At 43.4% G+C, this 27900-nt stretch overlaps 1 protein-coding gene across 1 annotated transcript; it reads left to right on the top strand.

The window, feature by feature from the left end:
* Nucleotides 1–832: 832 nt before the first annotated feature.
* Nucleotides 833–27762, top strand: LOC118769893 (protein transport protein Sec24D-like). Its single transcript, XM_036517280.1, has 23 exons — nt 833–917; nt 2722–2929; nt 3395–3497; nt 3874–4022; nt 5246–5512; nt 6801–6922; nt 7688–7799; nt 8347–8474; nt 13306–13444; nt 14042–14157; nt 15923–16047; nt 19106–19297; nt 19807–19900; nt 20066–20182; nt 21718–21888; nt 22012–22108; nt 22394–22539; nt 22950–23088; nt 23904–24022; nt 25341–25520; nt 26178–26369; nt 26769–26858; nt 27400–27762. The coding sequence occupies exons 2-23, from the start codon at nt 2779–2781 to the stop codon at nt 27538–27540; spliced, it is 3090 nt and encodes a 1029-aa protein (XP_036373173.1). The 5' UTR covers nt 833–917; nt 2722–2778; the 3' UTR covers nt 27541–27762.
* The last annotated feature ends 138 nt before the right edge of the window (nt 27763–27900 follow it).

Raw genomic sequence — 27900 nt, 5'->3', positions numbered from 1 at the left:
AGAGGGTCCTGTGAAGGTTTTGGTTTTAATGCCTTTCATGCTTTGACTTGTCTAGATTCAGGCGTTACAGACAAGCAGGGCCGTGTTGACAGCTTTTAACATACATTGTTTTGTACCACCTGCAGTACTCAAAGTGTACTCAGAATGTACTCAAAGCTAACGTACTTCAGCTTTATGCCTTTATGCCAGCGAGGTAAAATTAGCTGTAAAACTGTAAAACTCCACATAAAACTACAAAGTGGACAACTCTGCAAAACACGCACTGGCTCTGATTATTGGGCTTATAAAAATGTCTTTTTGGAACTCCTATTGTAATTGATCTGAATACCCTTCACATTAAAAGCAGGGATGGTCTGGTCTGTGAAAACAAATTGTTTATATAAGTATGTGTGTGAGTGTGTGTGTGTGTGTGTGTTTGTTTTTGCACGCATATATGCATGGGTACCAGTGTGCAGGCCTGTGTGTGCATAAGTGTGCATGCATGTAGCATGTACATGTGCACACCTTTTTGAAATACACTTTACACTAGTAAGCATTTTTCATGATATAAACACATATACGGATGCATATTTATCAGCGTATGTTCCATCAAAAAATAAACTCGTATATGAGTTGTCTTATGCACTTACAACTGTCATGAAGAACTACTTTATGTATTGTTATTGTAACTAAAATATATCCTCCTCTCTTCATATCGTTGTCTTGTTTTTCTTAGATGCTACATCGTATTGGATGCTGAGTGAACATTGCTGACGTGTTAAGAGTTCCGACTAACGTGCGCTTGCGCAAAATCGTCAGTGAATTGCACTGTGGACATAGGAACCGGTGCGGTGTTGGAGTTTTGACGTGGCACTTTGCTTACACTTACACAGCGACTGACGCCGAAGCTTCTCCAACTCACCCATTCTGGCGCACAGGTAAGCGACAGGGCTCTACTCTAAAGGCTAAAAGCCGGGCGTACGAGTAGTGTCCTTCGTAGACAGAAATGCATTTTAGGTGTTTGTTTTACGTAATATGATTTACAACTATGTTTCAGTATTTGTCTCCATTTCCGTGACAACGGTGAAAAAAGCTAGCTGCATCGCAGAAGTGAAAGGACAGTAGCCGCATCGTTGTCAGCTCCCAATCACTCAGTCTGTAAGATTTTGACACGTAGCGGTTTAAAATTGTGAATATGTTCGTTTGTTTGTTTATATTTTCATTCATGTGTTGCATTGACATTTTACTGTGATGGTGGAAGTATAACGGCATGATTTTGATCTTTGACGTGGCAAATGCTGCTTGCTGCCACATCCCTTTCCTCTGAATTGATGCGGTCGTGTGCCTTTGCTAAGTATTAAAACGGAACGTGTGTATGTTTAAATTTTGACTACACTTGTAATTGCGGCCACGAAGTCTATGGGGCCTTTTGTCCTCGGTGTAGAATCCAATGAAATAAACATCTGGAAACACGCGAAACTTTTCGTTGTGGCTAGCTAGCTAACACGATTACTGAGAGAGCAAGTAAGGACAAGTTAATAAAAGGCATGACGCAGTCTTCCTCGACTGAACAGATACATTGGAATGTATAATGGGGTTGTTTTTAGATTGACAGACATCCATAATAAGTCGATACACTTTATCTATTGCTGGTTCCTTTTTTTTCAAAGGCACTAAGTTTAACGGCATTTCAAAGGAAGTAACATGGAAGGACGGCAACCTTGTATGAAGAACATTCACCACTAAGAAGTCTACGCTTTGCTTTTAGCGTAATTATTGTATGTAGAAAGGATCTGTTTATATAAATCTTAGCATACATCTGTCCTAGCAGAAAACACCGCTATGTTTACACAAGGGCAATTCAGCCGGCTCACATGCAGTTACTTTGCGTTTACCATGAGGAACAATTGTAACATGAGTTCAGTGTCTAAGGGCTCTCAAATGCATGTGTGTGCGTTTCCTTGTTTGATGACAACTTAACAGGTGAATTCTAGGGACGCTGTTCGCAAATAACATGGACAATTACATGTCTGTATTGCCACCTACAGTTTATGCTTACTGTATTGTTATTATGCCGTATGTCAGATTTTGCTTTACCTGGAACCTACATATATGCAGACTCGGCACCTGGAGAAAATACAGAGGGGTGCAGTTGCAATCCACAGGGGTGCACAAAAAGTCATAAACACTATGAAGACATCGAGATATAAGGAGACAAGTGGGGCCGCACTGAGGTGCAGTGCACCCCAAAGCACCCCCATAGTGCCGGGCCTGCATATGCACACTGTGTTTTATTATGTGGAGACACGTTAATACAGTGAGTTGTGAGATCAGTTGCTGGCTGTGCAAGAAAGTCAGTTCACAAAGTCTTCTCAAAGTCAGCATTTTGAACATTTGGTTCTATTACATTACATTATTTACTTGCTAAACAGATGTTGTTATCCGAGGAAAATAGCTTACATTTTTACATATTATGTTTTTATACAGCTGAGCATTCAGAGAAGCAGTTTAGATGAAATTCCCAGCTGAGGGGAAGAACATGTTTGCCTCATTAGAGATTTGAACCTTTGATCGCACAGCCTACATCCTTTTCTCTAACCACTGCCCAACTCTGCTGCCTTAATGTGCATCTGACACCAGCAGATTGTCTGCGTGGCTAATGTTGTCCTCATAACTTCAGTTTCTCTTGCTGTACTGTGGGATGATGCAATCCACGTGGTCTGTTATTTTATCATTTTGCAGGGTTGTACGAATCCCACTGATCTGGAATGAGAAAAGCCTGACCCACCAGCAAGCACAATGAGTCAACAGGGTTATGTGGCGACGCCCCCTTACTCTCAGGCCCAGCCTGGCATGGGGGGGTATCCCTCTGGTTTCGGAGCCCCGCCTGCTCAGCCTCTTTATGGCCATTATGGGGCGCCCCCCCAGTCATACCCCTCTGCACCACTGGGTAAGGGTGTTTGATCATCAGTATAATTACCTTTGCCACTGGAAGCCTGAGTGGGTGTTATGTTATCCTGTGTCTGTCTGTCTGTAAACAGGGTAACTTGTGGGCAGACCTAGTGCAACTCTAGCCTATAGTTACTAATGCTTCTGTAAGACACTTAAGATGGAGTGCTTTTTCCACTTCTGTTCAGGTTCAGACAGTATGTCTGAAAGTAGGCCCTGTTGTGAAAACATACAATATTTATATAGTTGTATAATCTTAGGCCTACATCACTGTTAATGAGAATGATAGATTGGGTTAAGATTTAAACAGCGGCACTGTAGTTCAGGTGGATACTAAAAATGAACCGAAGCTTGGCATTGCTACTCTTGAAAGTCTACTTGTTTGTAAATGTCAGTGGTCTCAGTGCTCTTGACGATGCTGTTTGTAGCAGTTTGTCATGTGACTGAGATGTGTGCTTATTTCCAGGGGCTCTCAAGTCACCTGCGTCCTCAGCCTCTGGCCTTCCTCCACCACCAGGCCCCGCCCAGTTCAGTCCCAACGGCCTGCAGAATGGAGCTCACTCCCAACGGTAAGACTGTCCTGTGTGAATTATATATACAGTGTGTGAGTGTATGTGTGTGTGTGCGTACGTGTGGTAACTGCTGTTCTTACTAACTCGCTAACTAACTAGTTAGCAATCTAACAGATAGTTAGCTAACTAACAGCTTAGTGTCATTTGCAGTACCAAGGAAAATTGCAAAAACACAGAAACAGTAATAATGAAACTTTCACAACTATCATGATTTGCACACAATGATAGCAGCAGAGGAGAGCTAATATACTTATTGCTTACATGAGAGGCAATAACACAATGGTTTGACATCAAAATGTGTTTAGTCATTAGATCTTATGTTCTTTGGACTGATTTTTTTGTCTGTTGGCTCACTCTACTTTGGCATCTCTAGGTTCCCTCCTCCTGCTTCCACCCCCTCTGTGTCTCCATATGGACAGCCTCCTCCAGCCATGTACCCTAGCCCTGCCTCCCAAACTCCAGCCCCACCCCCTGCACAGCAGCTCACCAACCAGATGAGTGCCATGCAAATTAGTGGATATGGTACGTTCCTTCATCATGACTATCAGCAACGTCCCATTTCAATCAACAATCCCAGTGGTGCCCTTTGATTTGTTGTAAGTCTCAGATCTTGGTTGTAATCCAAAGTATAGCTGCAAGTTATCTTATCTAACTTGGAAGTTCCTGACTTTGTAATTTGATGTGGTTGACCCGTTGATTGCAAGCTGAGTAGAAGGCAAAGGAGGCAGCTATACCTCAGTTTCCTGTTGTGATTTCAGTCAGTGTGTTGCAGATTTAACCAATCATGAGCTTAGTATCAGTTTTAGAATATTCAGTTGCTGGGAAGAGAGACGGCATGAGAAAAACAAAAATACAGACAATATCCACCATGTTGATGAAAGGCAGAGAGAAACTGCATGTAGGTAACAGAGACTGGGATAATGACTCTGCGCTACCCTCCTCTCTTTGTAAAAGAACTGTAGTTTTAGGGGATGTGGTGATGCTGAAAATTTTGTGTTCATTCACTGGTGTCTGTGCGGGTTGGCTTTTACAACCGTCACAGTGAACAGGACAACCTGTCTGAGTGATGTAAAGATCTGTGAATACGCGCTCAGAATGTACGCACTCCTCAAACATGGCCCATGTGTCTGCGTTGCTCCTTCTGTTGGCAGAGAATAGATGGCCCATGTGATGTACTCAAAGCATCTAAATAAGGTGCTTTCTGGTCCCTTGAGATGGAAACAAGACACCATATGTGAACATTTTTGCAACAAAGACATTGTGTGCGTGGTGGGGGTAGAATTAATGGGAAGGGATGGGAAGTGTTCAGATTGAATAGAAGAAACTGCAAGCGACCTCACTGCCTGTCTGAATACGTTGCTGTTCTGCTGGGAAAAAAATTAGGTGACTCAGTGTGCACAAAAAAATGGAAGTAGGGTCATCTCTTGTGGCACCTCCCAAAAGGTATGAGCAAGCCCCAATGAGAGAGGGATACAGAGAGCAGACCTGCATGTTCCTTATTCTTTTTGAGAAGAAAGCAATTGAACAGTAGTGTACTCTGTGTGACTAGGCTTATCATAGTCATTGTGTGGGTCTTTTGATATCCTTTGATTGGCAGTTGTAGAATGGCCCTCTTTGGTGTTTAAATCACATAGCTCAGAGTGATGTGGTGGAAGAATAGTGTTGTGATGAATTGCTGTGAGGCTTTGAGGTGTAAATGTCATGTCTGAGGCCTGCTTTTTCCCTCATTCCCTGTGTCTCTCCAGGTCACGGCCCCCCGCAGGTTCCTCAGTCACCCTCCAGCCCTGTCGCCCAGCAGTCTTTCCAGCCTCCTCCACCAGCCATGGGGCGTCCTCCCATGCCACCAGGGGCCTCCTCGCCAACAGGGGCTGGCCCCCCCGTGGGTGCCATGGCAACGGCTCCACCAATGGGAGCACCTGGATCCTTCTCTGGCCCACCCCCTCTCGGTGGTGGTGGTGGATTCCAGCAGCCTCCTGGACCACCAGGGCCCCACGGCTTCCCTCCACAGCAAGGTGACAACTGATAACTGACATCCCCACCTAGAGCAGCTTGATTTAAAACAAAGGAAATAATTATGCTCAGAAGAGCACAACCTTGGAATGGCATAACCTTTTTTAATGCAGGTTTGGTTTTCAGTTTGAATCCTGAGTAATGGAGTAACAGTGTCCATGTATTGATTCACCGTTCTGTAAGTCAACAAATGTCATGATGTCCAAGGGTCAATATCCAGATAAATCTCAGGTAACACCAGTTTAAGTGAGACATGTGGTTTTCTCTTTTTATGTAGGTCAGGTCTTGTTGATGAAATTTGAACATTTAGAAGCTATTTAAAAGCTTCTTTAAAAGCTATTGTTTGATCTTTTCTGATTTAATTGTCAGACACCTTCTTCAGGGAAATAGTGTTGGTTGACACAAGTGCACAGTAAAAAAGTTTATAAATAATAGTTTATAATAATAAATTAAAAAATTAAAATACAATTTCAGTAGGAACATTAGTTTGTTTTAAATAAACATTATGAAGATCAGACACATCAGGAAGCATATATAGCTTTAAATGTACCACAGGGCCAAATAATGCTGTCCAAACCAGTCCTGATCAGTAGATAAAATTGCTGACTCAAAGGTTGAGTGTGAGCGCGCCCATTACTCGCTGTTCTGTAGGAGCTGCAGCAGACTCCCAGTCACCAGATGGGTAGTGATTGGTTCTCGGAGGTAGAGAAACAACAGCAACACCATCCCATTGGTTTGACTAGACATGTCCCTCATGTCATTCTCTACTCTACATTATTACATTTTTTATTTTCTTAGCACACCCCCCCCCCCCCCCCCCCACCCACACTCTGGGGTGCCTTGCATAGTTTGCATTTTAACGTTTCCTACATTAACAATGTTGGATGTCTACTAAAGCTGTTCAGCTGGAGCTCTTAGCTCAAGGGTACAACAGCAGTGCCCTGACTGATATGGAACCTGTTGCCTTCTGGGTAGAAACCCGGCTCTGTAACCACCATGCACTGCACTACACTATATTACATTATATTACGTTATTGCTATTTAGCAGATATTCTTATCAAGAGTGACTTACATAGGTTACAGTTGCTGGATATTTACTGAGGAAATTTTGGGGTAAGTACCTTGACCAAGGGTACAGCAACCTTTCAGTTATGAGCCCTGCTTCTTATATGCTCTACTGCTGCCAGTCTAGTGAGGGTGGAAGGAGCACAGAGCTTGTCAGGCTCGCGTGCTGGCGTGCAGCGTGGAACGGGGATCCGCATGTGTGACTCGTGTGCTCTCCGGTGACAGGCCCGTACGGCGGCCAGATGCCAGGGCCACAGCCTGGCTTCCCTGGAGCCTTCCCTGCAGGAGCAGCCCAAATGGCAGGGCCACCACAGAAGAAGCTGGACCCAGACTCCATCCCCAGCACAGTGAGTCTCGAACCGCCTCCCATAGGCCTTCACACATAAACAGTATCTCATCTCCACTGGTTTCAGGGCTTAGTTTGATGGCAGCCTCGTATGTCACTGTCTAAAAGAAGACAACAGATGTATAATAGTCAATTTATCATAGTTTAAATGAATATCCCTTTACCTGCTTCATGGCTGCTAGGAAGGCTTTGGACAGTGCTTTTCTGATGATCTTCCTGGCAATAGAATATGAATCCAAATTATTTTACAGACTGACATTTTTTAGTAGTAACCAGCTTTCCTGTACTTGACAATAATTGTGGTGATAAGTGATGCAGTTGCTGCTGGTAGCTTCAGATATTATAGTCAGTACCTCTTAGAAAGCATAGAACACATAATCATAGCTGCGTAAAACCTACATTTCCTCAGCCAGTCAGTGGTTTGCTTTGGGGATTTCTTTTCTGTGGCATTACGTGCTACATAAACAGCTTGATCGTTCTCTGCTCTTGGCAAAACAGGTTAAAGGAAGTGTGAAGCTGCACTGTTTACTTTTAGTTGGAGGTGAACCGGATCTCAGTTTTAAAAATAAGAGAAAATGAGTGACGACTGGACAGAGTAGGAAGGAGCTTTATCTCTCCCTGGAAATAAAGCTTTAAATGTTCAAATAAAAGGGAGACATGTCCCTTTTAGGCAATAAATACAACCTTGGTATTTCTCTAAAAAAACACACTGCCCCTCTGTGATATTGTACATGTTGTTGAGTGTTCTCTTCTCTCTCTGCTCCAGACTCAGGTCATTGAGGATGACCAAGCAAAGCGGGGAGGCCAGGTCTATACCACCAACCTGAGGGGACAGGTGCCCCCATTGGTCACCACGGACTTTGTGGTTCAAGATCAAGGTGACCGAAGCTGACGTAATGACATCACAGCAGTGTCTTAGTTTAAAAAAGAAGCAGCTTGTTGTCATCGGTAAAAATGAGCTTATACAGCAGCATATCCTCACTTGTAAAGGTGTGATGATGCAAACCTGTGGTGTTCAAGGTTGCATGATAATAGTCTGTACACCCTTCAATAGCACGTAATGCCATTGTGGCCTTATAATACCACTACATTTCAAGAATGAACCTAATGTTTAAGTATCTGTGCAGATGGTTGTATTAATGCACCTTGTAAGTCAATCTGTATAAGAGCGTTTTTCAGATAAAGGAATATAAATGTACCTTTATTTTCCATGGAATTACATTTTTACAGATATTTGAAGCATTGCTTTGTTGGCTGCCTTTGTATACACAATCTAATAAAATCATTGTTGATGTTCAAAAACAGGTTTATTTGTTCAGGACCATAAGGTTGTGAGCATTAAAATGGGTTTGTCTGGAACGCTTGGTTTCAGCATACATGGGTTTTCATGTGTCCTGTTTAATGCCTATACCCTTTCTCTGCCAGGCAATGCCAGTCCAAGATACATGCGCTGTACCACGTACTCCTTCCCCTGCACCTCGGACCTGGCTAAACAGTGCCAAGTGCCCCTGGCAGCCATCATCAAACCCTTCGCCAGAGTCCCCAAGAACGAGGTGAGCGTCATTTTACTGCTGCTCCGTCTCCACCACCACCTCCGATCTCCAAACCAGCAATACATTGTGTGTCCTCCAAAAATATCATTATAAGTCCCTGCTGTTAAATGTCAGGGATGGTAATGTCTTCATGTAATAACTTTTAATCAGCAGAGCATTAAAAGACATTGCAGACATTTTGATGTGACTGCCCTTTAAACCTCCTTTTCCGCCTGATATTAGAAGTTTATCAGGCTACATTTGAAGTGTTTATTGTATGCTGGGGATGGTAGGCTGTACATTGCATCGCATTAAACTTGTGAGGCCTGGGAATGGTCCCACACGGTCCGCATCTCCTTGGAAAAAGACGAGGGCTGCAAGGGCAGGCCTTTTAAGGAAATGTCAGTATGCCTCTGTTCACAGAAAGTAAATTAGCAAAGTGTCAAAACTGAACAGGACGAGAAAGATGACGGGGACCAAAGCAGGGCCATTTCAGCCAGAGCTGGGGCAGAAAAACCATCTGAAGGGCAGTTGTTTGTAGCAGTAGTGAATGTAAGTTGTTGAATAGATAGCTGTTCGAACAAACAAAACTTAGTATACATTTTGTGTTTTTTGAAATATTTAAAATACCCACCAATGACTTCTTATATCCAGGCCTCTTAAAGGCCAGTGAAATGCAGTTATTTTCAGTCGCGCTCTCGTTTATTTTCAACGGCTTGTGTTATTACACATGGTCCTCACTTACGGCCGGGCTTCGGCGCTGTGTTTGGACGTTTGTTGTAAACAGTTTCGCCGTCTTACTGGAGATCTCCCATTGGAGTAAACCGATCTAATTATAAACTCTCTTAACCGAGTGAACTCTGAGGACGGGGGGGTCGACAGGCAGGGAAAGAAAAACGTTCTCTCGGCGGAATATGTGCGCGGAGATTTACGGCTGAGAAAACGGCTGCCCCCCTCTTGTTTATACGATACTGGAGGGCTCCTTGCCGGGACTGTGGAGATGAGTGCTCGGCTTCAGCCCGCTCTCCTCGGCCCCGCTTTTAACAGCTTTCATTTGCTCTTAACGGCTGGACGTCGCTGACCCCATGTCGTTAATGGAGGCCCCATGGTCTATCTCACATCATAACCTGGAAACAGGAGTCGGGGCGGGGCCACTGTGGGAGGATAGGAGGGGTTTTCTGTGGTTCTGAGCGCTAAATCCTTAAATAGGAATGTGCCATAACAGTGGCGGGGGTGCAAGAGAGATTCAGTTCTTTTGGAATGTGTGTTGCTTCCATGTTACCTGGACAACAAGAAAGCAAACCCTAAAAACAGGCAAAACGTGGAGGAGTAGTCGGCTTGCTGAAGCATTATGGGACCCTCTCACTGCTCTTGAGTAGGGAGCACTACTTAAGCGTGGCTTTCCTGTTCCCATGCCGCAGGTAAAACCAGTACTTCAGTATGTTTCTGGGAGAGGAGCTGTTTCACTTAATTTCATTATCCGTGGGTTAGTCCAAGAGCATTGAATGGATTTTTGCCCTATTAGGGTAGAAATCGCCAAGAGGCGACAGAGATCAAACTGAGCTGGCGATGGCGTAGCGGGAAGGAAGCTGTGTGCCAACAGCCACGGCAGTGTGGGAGACACTGTGGACTTTAATAGAAAACATCTTTCTTTTTTTTTAAACCGCCGTCGAATTGCTCCTTTGGGTGGAAGTAATGTGACCAGTATCACTCCTTGGGGTGGAAGTCATGTGACGCCATGAAGAGTACTTAGAGTCAAAGTATGGGATATGGTGTTGACTTGACTGCAAATATGTGTTGTGCATGGCAGCACATTAAACAAAAGCTGTTTAAAAGTGCTCAGTCAGCGGTTCTTGAGGGGATTAGCACTGTCTGTTGTATATTAAAAATATTTCTTCCATGTGCTTTGCAAAGCAGATGATTGCTCATCAAATAAATGGCAGTGCATTACAGATCTTGCAATAAATGCTCCCTCTGTTTATATCATAGCATGTATTATTGACCTTTCTCTTCTATGTTGGATTATATGTAATGCAGGATAAGAGGCAAAATGTAATCGAAATGGATGGTATATATAAACTTTCTAAAGCACTAATTCTAGTTTCTCTTATTGTGAAGCATCGATAGAAATCAAAGATGAGCATTAACAGAAGGCTTGCGAAACTACCTCCACACAGTGAGGTGCCGAGCATCGCATCAGAACCTCTTCTCGCTCTTAATTCCGAATGCGAACACCATTCAGATTTACATGAATAGCCTGTTCGTTCTCTTATCTTGATGAGTTGTTTGACACGTTCAGCTACATTCAAAATACAGAGGGATTTGAGGATGTCAGCAGCTCATGTGTCAGGGCCTGTTGGTTGTCTGCTAAAGGCATCACTGCAAAGACATGAGGCTTGTCCAAATATGATTATATTAATAAATACATAACAAAATCTTCTGACAGTTCATATTTCTACCTTATAAAGTATCATTCCCAGCTCTCAGTCCCATTGTCCTATGAGTAACAGGGCATAAATATAAATAATGTTCTCTGATACTGAGTGAACTGACTGACACATAGAGAATGACATTGAGCCTTAGCCAAAATTCAACAAGGATGATGGATTTTTATTTTAAAATAAAACTGGCTGTCATAATTTTTGGCAAATATGGAAGTGTTCAGTCAAATCTGTTTTCCACAGACATTCTTTTTTAGTACTCTATTTTTTTTTAATGTTGGTTAAGCCAAAAAGTGTTCATGTGAAGATCATGTATATCAGAAAGCAATATATATGTAGATAATATACAGAGATGTTGTTTCCTTGCTCGGTATTATTAATGCAGTTCCAGTTTCTGGCGTTCATAATTTTTTTTCTGAAGCAATACCAGTTGAGGTGATAGATATTTCTCTGTCAAAATGTTTCTGCATTGTGTATAGAATACTGGGATATCATGGTTTGGTGTATCTACTTCTAGGTCTTTGTTTTTTGTTTAAACTTTTGACATTGCCAGTGCTTAGAATCCACAGGCCCACAGGCACAGTATGATTTTTGTCAAGCTGTTGAGATTAAGTGCATTAATACGAGATCACTGCCCTTCCCAGAATGATGTTCAGGTTAAGAGTCCAGAATGTTATAGTGACAGCTTTATGGTTGACTGGCTTTTGCCAAAGAGAGGAGATTTCAAATTTGTTTTCCTTGGCTGAATTAAACAAAACCTCGCAACCATCTCAGCCGGAAAGGAGCGTACTTGCTGTTGATTACTGATCGCTCTTAATTATTGCATGTATTCCAACTCCTTCCTCATATGGCAGGGACACCCACTCAGGTTCAAGCAGTGTTCTGATCTCTGGCTTAGACAATGATGGTTTTACATGCAGCCTTAAAGAGACCTGTCTTTGTGTGGGCGTTGGCCGGAACCCCCTTCTCTTTGTCCGGTTCTCATCACGTTCCTGCTACCCTAACTTGGTGTGGGAAAAGTGTTGAACCTCAGCCCTCCACGCTTGTGTCCTTAGGTTTCCGTTCACTGTGATATTTCTGCCTGCTCTTTCTGCTTGCTTATTGGGAGTTTTAGAATATAATGGCACAAACTGACTTCTAGTGATTTTGTAATGTAATTCATTTTCAAGACCATTTAGCCTGGGTGCTGGATAAAAAAACATAAATTTTGAAGACCATTTAAGCTGGGTGCTAGATAAAAAAACGTAACTTTTTAAAAGTATTTATTCATCATAATGTGGTGCTCTTTGCTGGTATGAATTCTTCATAAAGATTACATTCCCCAATTATGCTCCCTTCCACGACAAAAAAGCTACCAACATTGATTGGTTAGTCTCTGAGCATACAGCACTGGCAGCCGGGACCTACAGTACAGACAGACTGCCCAGTGTTCTCACGACTGTGTTGGGGTGTCTGCTCTGGCTATTGATAGCATTACCTAGATATAGTGGTTACACCATACACAACATTCACATAGCATGTAGCTAGCCAGCTAAGTGTGGTAGACTGAAAACAACTACTTACTGTAAGTGACTGATCATATTGTCTCTTTGTCATTTTGTAACTACTACATAATTGAGTGTCTTCATAGTTTGTGCTGTATGAGGCATGTTTTGACTAGAGATGCATATCACTATAAAATAAACTGATAATCTTCTCTCAGTCAGAATCATTTTTTGAACATGCTGCCCATATAGCTACGTATTTAGATAATTCAATCAAGCTGTTGGACATTCACGGGAAAGATAATAACCTGTAATTTCATATGATTCATATAATTCTCTTCCCTCTGCTTCTTCCTTCTCTTCTTTTGTGTGCATGGGGACTGTAGTGTCCTGTGAGCTGCTCGCTGCTGCTCAGCTGCGGGAGAATGAAAGCTGAGAGTGCGATCCAGAGACTGTTGCCTAGGGGATGCAGTTCTGTTACTAATCAGCCAATGAAAAGCGGTTCAGGATATGTTTCTGAGCAAACCATTCTAAAATCTGGAACAGTCTTTTTTATTCATTGTAATTGGAAAATGTCTAAAACATCTCTGACTCTCATCCTTCTTGCAAAAGTCATTGCTCTGTAGAGCATGTACACACTAAGGCCTTATAAAATACAGTGTATACTCTACAAAGTGATAGGATACAAATGGCTAGATTGCAACATGGACTTGGGCTATTGTCAGATGGCTTTCTTACAAATAAAAATAGTTCACAGTAGAAGTATTTTGCTGAGCACTGGTGGGGGAAATGTTGTATGAAGCGGCCAACTGCAAATATGATTTTTCACATGAATTTTTTTTTGTTAAATATTGATGTATTATTTCCTCACAAAATGCTTTCAGAAAAGTTCTCACTGCATTTTTTGTTTGCTGCTGCCCCTCACAGACCCCGCTATATGTGGTGAACCACGGCGAGGCTGGACCAATCCGCTGCAACCGCTGCAAGGCCTACATGTGTCCCTTCATGCAGTTCATCGACGGGGGGCGGCGCTACCAGTGCGGCTTCTGCAGCTGCGTCAACGAAGGTGGGCGAAGCCACAAGTATCGCAATGGACGTTTTCCCTTCCCATGTGACTGCCCCCCCCTCACAGAGTCCTCCTGGTGCACCTCCCGCCCATTTCCTTTGCCGAGGGACCGGGTCGCCGTGGTCACAGGCCAAAACAAGCGGTCATGGGCTATTTAGCAACCCCTTCACTTGTGAAATTGGAGTATGCTTGGCTTCGAGATACACTGCTGTATTTGTTCAAAGTAATATTTTCAGAAGACAATTAAAATATACATTTATAGATTACACACATGCACACATACCATATTTGTGTGTGTATATGTAATGTGTTTTTGTGCTATACCCATGAAAGAATTGTGCAGTAATGTTGCTTATTTATCTCGATGATGAACATCGCCCACATTCACCCTGTTTCTTGCTGAAGCTCTTGAACCAAAACTCAGTGCTGTTTCTCATGTGATTGTATTAGCAGACAAGTATGAGGAGCCATCAGCTCCAGGCCTGTGCTTGAAATGTCAAACATAGTGATTAAGAACCAGCTCTGCTCCAAGTTATTTTGCCCTGGCTCACACTTCTGTGGGTCCCACGTTTGAAAAGCCGTTATGTTTACATACAGTGCCAGCGTTCTATTTCCAACACCTGGACCATATCGGCCGACGAGTGGACTTCTATGAGAGGCCAGAGCTGTCACTAGGATCCTATGAATTCACTGCCACCCTGGAGTACTGCAAGGTTGGTGTTACTTATTATTAAGTGTGAGGTATGTCTGGTTACTCTAAGGTCACGTTGCACAGTAACAGCGGTCCCCATAGCCCTATGTTTTGACTTTGTCTGAAGACGTTCCACTGTAGCAAATACTGCAGTTGGGAAATTCCTTATATGAAGACATTTTAATGAAAGGTCTAGTTTCCAAAAGCATTTATGGGCGCAACGATTTTTTGTACTGTATTCAGTGCTGGGTGCATCCAGGATTCATTCTTAATACAATGGGTTTTTGTCCTGAACTTTTAAGAATGAACTGAAGCGATTTTTACATTTTCCGTTTCTTAAAGCAGCATTGTGATCTTTATAGTGTTTGAAGTGTTGTATTAAAAAATATGCCACGTAATCAGTTATGTTATTCAAAGTCAAGGATGGACTTAGTTACTGGTAAATTGAATCTGAGCCAGCAAAAGCTTTATGGTTTTGTGGACAGGGTTTCCTGTGACGTTTTGTGGCATTCTACAGGCAGGAGGCTTATGAATTTTGACTCAGTCTGTGTTAATGGTAAGGATATCTTTTTGATGTGGAACTTCTTTCAGTTTGATACTGAAGCGATCCAGCAGACCTTCAGGAGGTCAGAGTGCTCCAGCATGCAGCTGTAGGAGGGTTATTTCTTGGCAGTCTGAGTACATTTTTGGCTGAGTCTGGAGGAAACAGCCCTAAAAACAGTATTGTCTCTTATTCTCTCACTCTCTCTCTCTCTCTCTCTCTCTCTCTCTCACTCTCACTCTCTCTCTCTCTCTCTCTCTCTCTCTTTCTCTCACTGAGAAAGCCACTTCTTTGTGAAAGACAGTACCTTGCTTCACCACATGGAGAATAAACCTGTCAAGTAGTCTCAGCCATTGAACAGTGTCCGTTCAGGTTTAGTGCACTGTAATCAAAATATCGCTGGTTCAGTTCCCTGCTAGGGCACTGTTATTGTACCCTTGGGCACAGTACTTATCCCAGAATTGCCTCAGTAAACATCCAGCTGTGTAAATTAATAACATGTAAGAACTGTAATCTATGCAAGTTGCTTTGTATAAGAGCAACTGCTAATCAACTAAATGTAAATAATATGTAACATTGTCTAACTTGTGGTAGTATATCTGTTTTTACAAGCTTACTTTCCTGTGGTATTCAAAGACCAGTGTCTTGTATGTAACAGATAAATCAGACTCGACAAATGGTTGGGTTTGTTTCTCTTCAGTACAGTTTAGCTCAGGCAATGAGTTTGTTTAATAACTGGTTACACTGCACTTTAAACAAAATGAATTTTGAAAACATTAGTATGAAAACAAGCTACAGCTGGCCAGAGATTTCTGTGTGGTCAGCTTTTTTCTTCAAAAAGGATTTGCTAAATGTTTTGAATAGGGATCATAAAAGTCACATTTCGCAATTTCTTGTTATTTAACATTTCAGTGTTAATTGGTTGCTGCTATTAATGTTTTTTTGTAATGCCGAACTGTGCTTAGGGAGGGAAACATTTCACTAGGTTCCACTAGGTTTCACTAGTGAAAAAGTGAAACTGCACTGTACTTCTTAACAGTGAGAATTCACCTTGAATTTAGTTATTCTGATTTACAGATATTGCAGACAGAATCCTCACACTTCTTAATCTGCCCCCCAAACCCCACAGAAACCATCAAAACCACTGCATTTAAAAATGCACAGCTGTCTTGTCTCGTAAAGGTGAGTCTGCAAGCTGAGTGGTTTTCACATGCGTATCTGATGTCATTCCTTATGCCCCGCCCAGAACAAGAAACCGCCCAGTCCCCCGGCCTTCATCTTCATGATTGACGTGTCCTACAGCAACATAAAGAGTGGACTGGTGCGGCTGGTGTGTGGGGAGCTGAAGACTCTGCTGGACAGACTGCCCAGGTACTGTGTGCATTAGGCAACACCACTAACACAGGCCTGAATGGAGTCAGATTAGTGCCACAAATAGGAGCTGCTTTTCTCATCAATTTCAATTCTGCCGGTTTCCCAGAATTCCCTGAAGAATATTCTAGTAGATTACCTTACATTCAACGTTTGTCACTGCGGTTGGCGGGTTTTGTGGAAATGTGGTCCCCCGAGCCTCCTGGATCAGCAAAGGGGATAATTTAGGAATCCCATGTTTTGCTTCCTTGTCAAATCCAGATCATTGTTCCATCAACCGCTCAGTCAAGCTAATTAATCGAGAACTGAGCTGAAATAAATACCAGTTAGCTCTGTGGGTTCCTCGTGACCAGATTAGCAAAACGGGGGTCGGACCGACAGTGTAGCAGAATGTCTGAGGTTTCCTGGAGTGACGCCTGTCACCATCCTGATGCCAGGATAGTAGAAAAAACCATGAGATAGTTAGGTTCAAGACCTGGTCAAACTCTGCGAACTCTGTGAAAGTTAAAGAAACCTCCAGGTATGGAGCATGGTCTCTGAATGCCCCTGTTACAGGCCTAATCAGGGATCACGTTGGTATGTGGTCTGCATGAGATACAGTGCCAAATAAGGATATCCCACATGTACATCAAGCCACTATCTTATCATTTGAAAATTCCTGCCTGAAACACTCTTTAATTATAATGGTGTTCCCATTAGTGGCAGAGACACTGAAAACCTTCTGTCAAACATGGATAGCAAGCATACCTTGGTAGCTGGCAATTTTAAAAATTATTATGGGGCATTGGTGGGAGGTAAGGTTGTGATTCACGCACAGACCAATATATTTCATCTGAAAAACTCCTTCACAAGACACCTGATTTGGGAAAAAAAATAACTGTGCCCATATTTTTATGTTAAAAGATAAAACCAGGAAGTGACTTCATTTGGTAGGTCTATATATGTAGTCAGTATTAAATGAGATTTCCCTTCAAGGTTTTGTTATGAAAGGCTTTGTTACTAAGTGGGTGAACTAATATGAAACACATTGGGCTTCCAGCATTTTTGGAAGGTCTGCCTTGCTGTAAAAGGGGTTGACCTCCAGGTTGCTAATGCTGAAATGCATGCTTGCAGTGATACACTGCAAATGGGTGAACCATATTCCAGACTATAAACGGATGACATTTTGTCACTGCTTAAGTTTGGGTGGAAGGCATAAAACAAAAACAAAGCCTCTCTTCTTCCTTCCTCTGGGTCTGAATTGATGGTGGAAACCTGGTTTTTGTCTCGCATATGAGTAGTGTGGCCTCAAGAATACATTATAATTCATACTGCATTACAGAACCAATTGCATATTGCAAAACATTAAAAGTCCACAGGGTTTAGATGGCACACAGAGAGGAATAGTGGTTCCAGATGTAGTGTATGAGCCGACAGGGAGTTCTCATGTACGGAGGGGAGTGTCCGTTGGATAAATGCTGTATTTTTAGATTGTGTACGTCTTGTCCCAGAAGAGAAAACTAAAGAAGTATGTGAAGCCAAGGTTAATGGTATGGTTTATATTTTTAACTCTTAAAGTTATATCGGTAGATGAACTTTTGTCTGTATTTCCCTTTACTCTTCATAATCTTTGTAAGAACAAAAAACACAGGAAAGTGTTTATGCAGACATGTCAAGCATTTACGCTTCGTACTGGACATCCAAATAAACTCTTTCCTCTGGGATTTTTTTTTCCAGAAACACACATTTCCAGGTACAGTGCAATATAAATGTTAAATGGTCATTTTAAGGTTACCTTTTACATACAGTGAATATTCAGAGAATGGCCCTCGGCATGAGTGACTCTTTTTAATGGGCAGATGTATGGATCATACAGTTGCTGAATCATTTCGTCTTGGTTAGAAAGGAGGTCAGAGCAGTAGCAAACTTTTCAAATGGGTTCTTGGAGCCAGATAACACTGTTGTCTTGTGGTAAATATTTACATTTTAATTAGAAAATTTAGGGTCAAAATTCAGCTTTAAGGTGTGGAGGCTGGAACAGGCCAATGTGGACAGGTTTAAGCGAACAACATAAAGCCATTGGGAAATGTATACGTTTTTCTGTAGAAAAAGGCTCTCAGCCAAACACCAATCGTGTTCATGACATTGAACTCCGGGGTGAAATCGTGTTCCTTTTGGGACTTGTGTGAGGTCCATTATTTGGTTTGGCCTTGTGGAAGCAAGTGATCCTGAGGCACTGTGTGAGAGTGTGAGATAACACTTCCATAGATTGAATGTGTGGCTCTCCTAATTACAGCTTGTATTTTGCTGGGTGCTTTGGTCTGGATAAGAGCATGTGCCAGTTGAACAGACATTAATGTATTTATCAAGCTTGGTACTGGCCTCTTGAATTTCATGCCCTCTTCTTCTATGCCAACTTCCTATGCCTGCTGTCAAGCACTGCCTCTACCCGCAGCTTTGCAGTACTATCAAGTGGTCCATTATTTCAGTCACGTACACCTCCCTCAGCGTTTGGAAATATTGCTGTAATTGCTATTGAACCGACAAACGTTGGCCAAAGCCTTTGCGCCCTGAAGGTAAAAGTTAGCAGTAGAAGCCATTTGGCCTGGGGGAACTTGGACCACTTCAGCTGTTTATATTATCGTTCACCTTCAGAATGGCGCATTCCATGTAATTACCTATGTTTAGCACTGAATATAAACTGTGGGCCGCAGATTCAGTTCCCTGCGAGATTCAGTTTCACAGCTAATGCCTCAGAGGAAGGAACGTGTATTAAAACAGCATTAGTGGAAGAGCACTTTTCCCACTTGTACCACTTTGGGTTACCACTTCCACTGTGCCTCCACACCGGAGTAGCAGTCCAAAGAAAAGTTATTCTACTCTTGACAGTGTGCACTAGATTAAAATGTTTCCACGCGGTTCCACAGATTCAAACTGACATAGCCATTTCCATGTTAATATGTAGGTTATATGTATGTTATGATATGAGCCCTGGACGGTACAATGCAGATGGTTCAGGAGTGGATTCCTGGTGGGCAGGACTGAACGGTGACTCGGCGTTCTGTTTCGTCCTGTGCAGGGAGGAGGGGGCGGAGTCCTCAGCGGTCCGGGTGGGGTTTGTCACCTACAACAAGATCCTGCACTTCTACAACGTGAAGAGCGGCCTGGGCCAACCGCACATGATGGTGGTGTCCGACGTGGCCGAGATGTTCGTGCCGCTGCTGGAAGGCTTCCTGGTCAACTTCCAGGAATCCCGATCCGTTATCAACAAGTAAGTCCACACGAGGGACTCGCATTCCCTTAGAGGGAACATCGGTGTATTTCACACAATGTTAAACTCGATTCCTAAGAGAGAAACCAGAGGGCCTGAAGTAGATACAGTCTTAATGATGGTGTGTGTTTCCATAGAATAAATGCACCTTTGGAACCTGCTTTACAGTGAATTGTGCAGCAGCAGGAGCAGCAGTGTAGCACAGTGGTAAGGTAACCAAAAGACTGCTGGTGCTATGCCGTGCTGGGGCACTGCTGTTGTACCATTGGGCAAGGTTCTGAACCCACAGTTACCTCAGTAAATATCCAGTTGTGTAAATCGATAAAATTGTAAGTCGGATAAGAGCATCTGCTACCCGACAATAATGTAATGTAATGTGGTGCGGCTTCTTTTCCGCCGTATCTATGAAGTGACAATGTATATAAGTAACCTGTATCTGTTAAGTGTCGTGGACATGCTTGTTACGAACATGCTGTAAAATCTGATTGAGCCTATTTTTGCCCCCCAAGTCTGCTGGATCAGATTCCTGAAATGTTTGCCGACACCAGTGAGAGCGAGACTGTTTTCGCTCCAGTCGTCCAGGCGGGCGTGGAGGCGCTGAAGGTGAGAGGCATGGGCGCCTAAAAATCTAGCCGTACCTAGACCAAGTTAACATGCAGATGGGATTATTTATAAATGTCTAGTAAGCAGCACATGGTGTCATATACATGCACTGTGTCCCTACACAACGACACCACAATAGCGCCCTCTGCTGCCCTCTTCCTGCAGGCCGCAGAGTGCAATGGCAAGCTCTTCATCTTCCACTCCTCCATCCCCACCGCCGAGGCTCCTGGGAAACTGAAGAACCGAGACGACAAGAAGTTGATCAACACCGACAAAGAGAAGGTGTGTCACCATAGCCACTTACAGAAATGTGCTCTCAGATAGCAGACGGTTACCCCTTAATGCCATCTATTGGTAGAACAATGTCATGACAGGCAGAGATACTGAGGCAAGTAGAATAACCTTTTGAGTGAGGTTGTTGAAGGGCTATAAATGATGTCTGTCACAGCAGCTGTGTGTGAAAGACTTCATAATGGTAGCTTTTTAGGGGGAAAAATGAGAGATTGACCACAGCTGTGGCTATCAGTTTATATATTTGATCATATACAGTAAAGTTTTCACATATTGAAAAGATGCTCAGTGATTCTGCAGACCTAGGATAACACAAGCGCTAGATGTTCCAGGACATGTTTGTCTTGACCCAGTCTTGGCAAATTGCAATTCTTTGTCATTTTTGTTTGAATATAAGTTTTATAATTCTGGTGAAAATGTTTTTATATTCAATTAAATTGTTCTATTCAAGCAACCACAGTGACCATTCTATACAGTGACCACGAATATGATCACCTGGTATTTTGCTCATACATTTTATGGTAGTTTGACCAATGTTTTATTTTCTCAGTTCTTTTAGCAGTGAAGGTTTTCTTAGAACAGGCCCATCAATGACTGTTATACCAGCCAAAATGTCCTTTTAGATTACATTAAGATAAATAGTAAAATGCATGTAAAATACTTCAACAGCTAACAAATTTCATTGAATCAAGAAAAATACTCAGTAACTACACATAGACCTCTCCTGTTAAATGCATTATAAATAAAAAGTTTGGCCTCAGTAGTAAATAGTTGTATAAAAGGTAAAAAATACAAAAACAAGTGATTCACAGCATCTACAAAGAAGACTTGTAACTTGTTCAGTTAAATTTTACAATGCCAATTTCACAACTGTAATAAATGATGCAATGCAAACACCAGGCCAATCGACAGAAAAATAAAATGATCATGAGCTTTAACAGCCCCCTAAGAATCAATTCTGAGAAGTCTTAAAGGCTTTTCACCCAGTTATTTCTGTTGAGCAATAGGTCTGGGGGTCTCTGTTCTTAACCAGCTTCAGTGTATCAGAGGGGGGCAGGTTGTCTGTTTCCAAAATAAAATCACTGCCTTATCAGAGCACCAGTCTGATCACTGGCTAATTAAAGCTGGCAATCAGAAGTACTGAAAAATAGAAGCCCTGTGTATGAAGAAATCAGGAGGCCACCACTTATGGTCAAAAAATGTAGAGATTAGATCTTCTGCAGTCTCACAACTATGAGTCACTACTGTAATGCCATCTGGTGGTAAAATTTTGTACTGCTAGGCAGAGATACAAAGATGAATGGAATGGCCGTAGAATAAGGGAATTAAACGGATGTGAAATGACATGTCAATGACAGTGGTCTCAGTGACAATGGTGACAATGGTGGCTGTAAAATAAGCAAGAAAAGAGTTATGTGTTTGAGATGATTTGTGCGTTAGAGTACCTACTGTGATGCATTGTGTGGATCTGGTGTAAGAACACATGCTTGCTACGTAGTGAGTCTTTGTTTTCCGTTGGTCTGCAGACACTCTTCCAGCCTCAGAAGGGTGTCTACGAGCAGCTGTGCCAGGACTGTGTGTCCATTGGCTGCTGCGTGGATCTCTTCCTGTTTCCCAGCCAATACGTGGACGTTGCCACCATGGGCTCTGTATCCCTGCACACCGGCGGCTCCGTCTACAAGTACAGCAACTTCCAGGTACCAGAGCAATGAAACACAAGCCATGTCCCCGTGGACCCTTTCAGTTACTTAAAGAATTGTCATCGTAATGGTGGATATACCGCCATTTATTTGTCAAGTTTAAACTCATATGTATTTCAGGTTCAAGTCGATGGTGACCTTTTCCTCAGTGACCTGAGGAGGGATGTGGAGAAGCCAATAGGATTTGATGCCATCATGCGAGTTCGGACCAACACGGGTAAATGATACCATCATGTTAGGACATACATTTGCCGGATCACTTCAGTGCATGATGGATGATGGAGGAAGTTTTCCAGGGTCCAAAGTAAATAAAGGTCCTCCGGGGGGACTGGAGTCATTCTCTCATGACAGATCAGTTGGGGGGGCTCTTATTTTGTAACGTACACTCAAGGTACTAAAACAGTGAGATGCCTGATTTACATTTACATTTCTTTGTGGCTCATCATTAAAATAATCAGACATTCCCCCAGCCTGCAATGAAGCTCTGTGCTTGCCTCCTCAGGCTTCAGAGCGACGGACTTCTTCGGTGCCATCTACATGAACAACACCACCGACGTGGAGATGGCGGCGGTGGACTGTGACAAAGCCGTGACGGTGGAGTTCAAGCATGACGACACGCTGGCCGAGGACGCAGGGGCCCTGATACAGGTACGCTGGTGACACCCTGTGCTGTTCAGCTCTTAGCGAACAGGTTTACTCCAGAGGATGGACCGCCATTCTCTTCCTCCCCGCTACCGGTCAACACTAGTGTGAATCAGAACCACTGGGCACGTTTTCTTTGCGTTTTGCAACCTCTGCAATCCTACAAATCCCCAGGCCTGCCACTGGGGTGACGGTGCTATTAAGCACTCTTAAGACCAGGCATACCCCCACTGGTCTATTTAATATACCACCATGTAGTGAATTTACTTGCGTGAATTGAAAGGGTGTGGTCAGTGTAATGTGAACTACTCTGCAGCCTGCTCATTGTCTGTTTGTGTATATGTGTATGTGTGTATGTGTGTTTGTGTGTGTGTGTGTGTGTGCGTGTGTGTGTGTTCATGCATGCGTGTCTACAGTGCGCCTTGCTGTACACGACCGTGAGTGGACAGAGGCGTCTTCGCGTCCACAACCTCGGCCTCAACTGCAGCTCCCAGCTGGCCGACCTCTACAAGAGCTGTGAGACTGATGCCCTCATCAACTTCTTCGCCAAGTCCGGTAACTCTAGTCACTTTCCTGCACAGCTTAATCACATTTCCTCTCTGCACTGTGGTTTATGCTGTGTACACATCTGACTGTGGACTCATCTGAATGTGCAGTACACATTACATTACATTACATTATGCCATTTAGCAGACGCTCTTACCCAGAGCAACTTCCAGCACACACACAGCTGCTGTAGAAATATGCATCAGGAAAGACAGGGTGAAAGCTAATCTGACACAGATGCTGCTAATTAACAAGGACCACTGGAGTTATTGGTGTTACACGCAAAGAAAGTGCTAACGTTCACTGTGAAGATCACCACCCATTTAGTGCATATTTAAGCTACTTTAGAAGTGAGATCAAGTTGCCTGCCATTGCTAGAAAACCTGTTAATTTTTTATGAGAACATCATTAGATGTACCAAGTCTGCCCTCTAGTGGCACAATATGGTTCTTCTAATCCACTGTTTCTCAATCCTGCTCCTGTGGCCCCCCTGCACTGCACGTTTTCCATCTTTCCCTGCTCTACCTACCTGACTGAACTCAGCAGTCACTTTTGATTAGTTGAGTTCACCTGGTTTAATCAAGAGCATGTTAATCATTTCAATCAGGTGTGTTTGGAGCAAGGATAGACTGAAGATATGCAGGACAGGGGGGCTTCAGGAGTAGGATTGAGAAACACTGTTCTAATGGGTAGTCATTCCCTATTGATGACCTCTTCTAGCAGGGACAGTCTTCTTATAGAGCGTGTGTCAGGATTGGATGTGAGATGATCTTAACATCTGTATTCACCTGAATGACTCTGCGTGGCTCTCCCATCTCTCGCAGCGTACCGCGCCATGGTGAACCAGCCCTTGAAGGCGGTGAGAGAGATCCTGGTGAACCAGACGGCCCACATGCTGGCCTGCTACAGGAAGAACTGTGCCAGCCCCTCTGCAGTCAGCCAGGTCAGTCCTGATCTGGGATCAGTGCTCAGAGCTCTGTAAACATGTTAAGGAGCCCAGGCAAAGAGCCGAGCTTTTTACTGGAGTAGAATAAATAAGGCATTTATTCCTTTATTTGTCTAGTAAATGCTCTTATCCAGGCTGACTTACAAAGCTCATATTTTATGGTCATAAATTAAACTGCTATGAAATAGCATTTGTGCAGCAAGTTGGTTTCATTTACCGTGATTACTTTACTCAAGCCATTCAGGTTCAGTAACTTCTCCAAGGTGCAGCAGCACTGTCACACCAAGGATTTGACCCTGTAACTAACTGGTTATTAGAACAGTTCACCAGCCATTACTTCACTGTACCTATACAGTAATCAGGTCTTAAACCTATGACCTATGTATCATATTGCTACAGTGTGAAGGACAGGGGTCTCCTGCTGCCACCACCATCACTATGTACCTGTTGGTCTACAATATTAAGTGTTTTTGTGAAGAAGTATACCAGTTTACCAATCAGAGCTTGATATCATTTTGAGATTTTATGGGAAGAAGTGTGGGAGAATTTCAAGTTGAGCCCCCAGGAGAGTGCGCTGCAGGATGGCCCAAAGGCAGAGATTTATGCTGCCCTGGGTTATGTTGTCCTGGAGGACCACCCTTGGCGTGGCAACGTTGTGGGAAAGCACGGAGTCAGCTGACTTCCTGGTTGTTTAGAATCCCCTGTGTTCAGCCTCAGTAATAAAGTCACTTGAGATGCACTGTAAGAGATCCATGTCCGTCTCCTTAGGAGACTCACTCATGCGCTTAGAGAACAGGGACCTGATCCCACTTCTCTGGCTGAAGATCCTGCTGTGTTGATTTTTAATATTCTGCGCCTCCCTTACCGCCAGTCCCCAGAGAGGCTAGCATGGGCCTCAAGGCCTCGGTGATCATGCCTATAAACAGCACTGATTTAGAGCTTGTGTGGGAATAGCCAGGCCAGTAAATTACATTAACAGCGGCCTGATGGTAGCTTTATGAATTGGCGAGAGAAAAATGACACCGAACATAGATAGTCCACTCACTTTCTGCACTGTATCGTGTAAAACTCGGAAGCTGAAGGCTGTGGGTTTGAGTCCCAAATTCAAATGTGTGCAGCATTCTGTACCAAGGTAGGTAGTATTAGTATAATTCTTGAGTGAAAGAAACTGTACAAGAACAGCATTTTGGGTGTGTCCAATGGTTGTAAAGCAGGAATGTATAATATGTAAACTTCTGAGTATTGAAAGTGTCTCAGGGTAAATGTGTGTGCTTGGCAAATGAGTAACGTTACACCCCCATTCCCTGACCTCCAGCTGATCCTGCCGGACGCCATGAAGGTGTTCCCGGTGTATATGAACAGCTTGATGAAGAGCGCCCCCCTGGTGGGCAGCCCGGAGCTCTCCACAGACGACCGCGCCCTGCAGAGGCTGACGATGACCTCCATGGGTGTGGAGGACACCCAGGTCCTCTTCTACCCCCGGCTCCTCCCACTGGTGAGGTCATGGTAGTGCGCTTGCAAAAGCATGTTCACTTCAGCAATCCACATGTGTGTTAGCCTTAGTGTTTTAGTGGGACAAGGTAATACAGATAGATATATATGGTGATTTCTTTCTAAAATGTAGGGATAGGCTAATAAGGGGGTGAATTTCAGTGGTGCTTTGCTAAATATAAAAGAAGGGATAGGCTAAGAAAGCACTATATTTCTGTGGTATTTTTCTAAACTTTAAAGCAGTGACAGGCTAATAAAGCATGTATTTCTGGTGTTCTGCTGTTTCTAGGTGTTTTCCTAAATCTAAAAGAAGCAGTAGACTTATAAGGCAGTGCATTTCTAATGTGCAGTCATGTCCTTCTATGCAGCTGTGCTGTCCATGTTTAGAAAAGCTTGCAAATGAAAACATCAGCTTCAGTCCAGATGCCTGTGTGGCTGTTTTTGGACAAGCAAGTGAAGAAAGCTTCTGAAGTAACTCAGTGCCTAACCTTTTTATTAAAAGAAGAGAGAGCTGCTCTTCAATGTATGGCAATCTCTGCACCCAAAGTGAAGATCATCGATGTAGAGATACAGTGTAATAAAACACTGATTAATGCATACTGGCTCCATTGGAATGTATGTGTGTCTCCTCCCCCACTCACTGCACTCCCCCCCCCCACAGCACAACATGGACATGGGCAGCGACGCCCTGCCGTCAGCCGTGCGCTGCTCCGAGGAGCGCCTCGCCGAGGGCGGGCTCTTCCTGCTGGAGAACGGCCGCCACCTCTTCCTGTGGCTGGGCCTGGCCTGCCCCCCTGAGCTCATCCAGAGCCTCTTCAACGTGCCCTCCTTCGCCCACATTGGCTCTGACGTGGTGAGACATCGCCCTCTAGTGGCAGAGAGCGTTTATATCCCCAGGGTTTAGAAAAAAGCGGCCTTTTAGAGTTGCAGATTATGTGGTTCATATCAATATATATGCTACATGTCCACAAATAGTTTATGATGAAAGACTGAGGTGATGACTGTGTAAGGCCAGCAGCACAGTTTTTCTACATATTTTAAAAGGTACTTAGATAAAAAAGAAACTTTCTGTCTTGCAACAGTCATTTAACATTGGCTGTAAGCAGATGCGTTGCACTACAAATGTGTTTTCAGTGAGTTCAGTCTTTTTATGATAGTATTTGGAGTGCTGTAGTGAGTCCTGAATAAATGATGGAAGAAATGAAGGAAGGAAACAGCAAAGAATAAACGACCCTTTAAATCTCTCCAACAGAGCACGTTACCTGAGCTGGACAGTCCTCAGTCTAAGAAGCTGCGATCCATTGTGGAACGCGTAAGACAGCAGCGGTCTCACTCTATGAAGGTACTGAGAAAGCACCAACCAGCCAAACATTTCAGCCGAAAACAAGACAAACAAATACTATGAATCTCACCTTAACACTCAGCCGTACTCTGCTAACTGCTCATCGAGTGTGTGGCGTGTTCCTCATGGGAATAATCAGAAATGATACTATTTAACAGTTTGATATCTTACACCCAAGAGAAATCCAAAAACCTCAGTGGAGTTGAAAATGCATACAGCTCAAGATAAGATCAATGCACCCATACGTACATACCAATACATACTAGTTAGTTGCTCTTAAGGGTGAAAGTTTACGATTTTATTGTCATGCGTTTTAATTTTGTCACTTTTTGTTGCCTGCAGCATTTGTTCTCATTGCTCCTGTTGTATTTGATATATCATGACATATTACCCTTCTACAGAACTGAAATAATTACAAGAGTAATAATACACATAAGTATATAGATAAATATGTAGATGCTCATACAAATAGTGTATATATAGTACAGTGAAACACAGTGGTGCTCCTGGTGAAGTAAGCCCTTTCTCTGTGGTTTCCCAGCTCCTGATCGTGAAGCAGAAAGAGCAGCCAGAGATGCTGTTCCGCCAGCACCTAGTGGAGGACAAGGGCCTGCACGGAGGGGCCTCCTACATGGACTTCCTGTGCTACGTCCACCGAGAGATCCGGCAGCTGCTCACCTAACCGTCCCCAGGCCCCAAAACCCACCTCTCTGAGGAATCACTTCAATGGCAGTGTAGAACATTTTAGTCTTACATATATTAATAACTACAGTGCGAATATCACACCTCTCTAAGGCCTTCTCTGCGCTGTAGTGCTGTGGTTCAGCACCTTGGCTTCCTAACAGAAGCTGTTAGGAACTACATAGACACATCCCCACATGTCTCACTCACTCACCCCATCCCCCCCCCCCCCCCCCCCCCCCCCCGCCTCCCAAGCAGCAACAGGAAACATTTGCTGACTACAGACTGATCTGTACACAGTGGCCAGCACACAGCACCCAGACGAGGAGATTACATTTTAGACAATGGATTTTCTGCCTGA

Source organism: Megalops cyprinoides, chromosome 22, assembly GCF_013368585.1.
Source record: "Megalops cyprinoides isolate fMegCyp1 chromosome 22, fMegCyp1.pri, whole genome shotgun sequence".
Taxonomy (NCBI): Eukaryota; Metazoa; Chordata; class Actinopteri; order Elopiformes; family Megalopidae; genus Megalops; species Megalops cyprinoides.
This window is presented reverse-complemented; position numbering and strand designations above follow the sequence as displayed.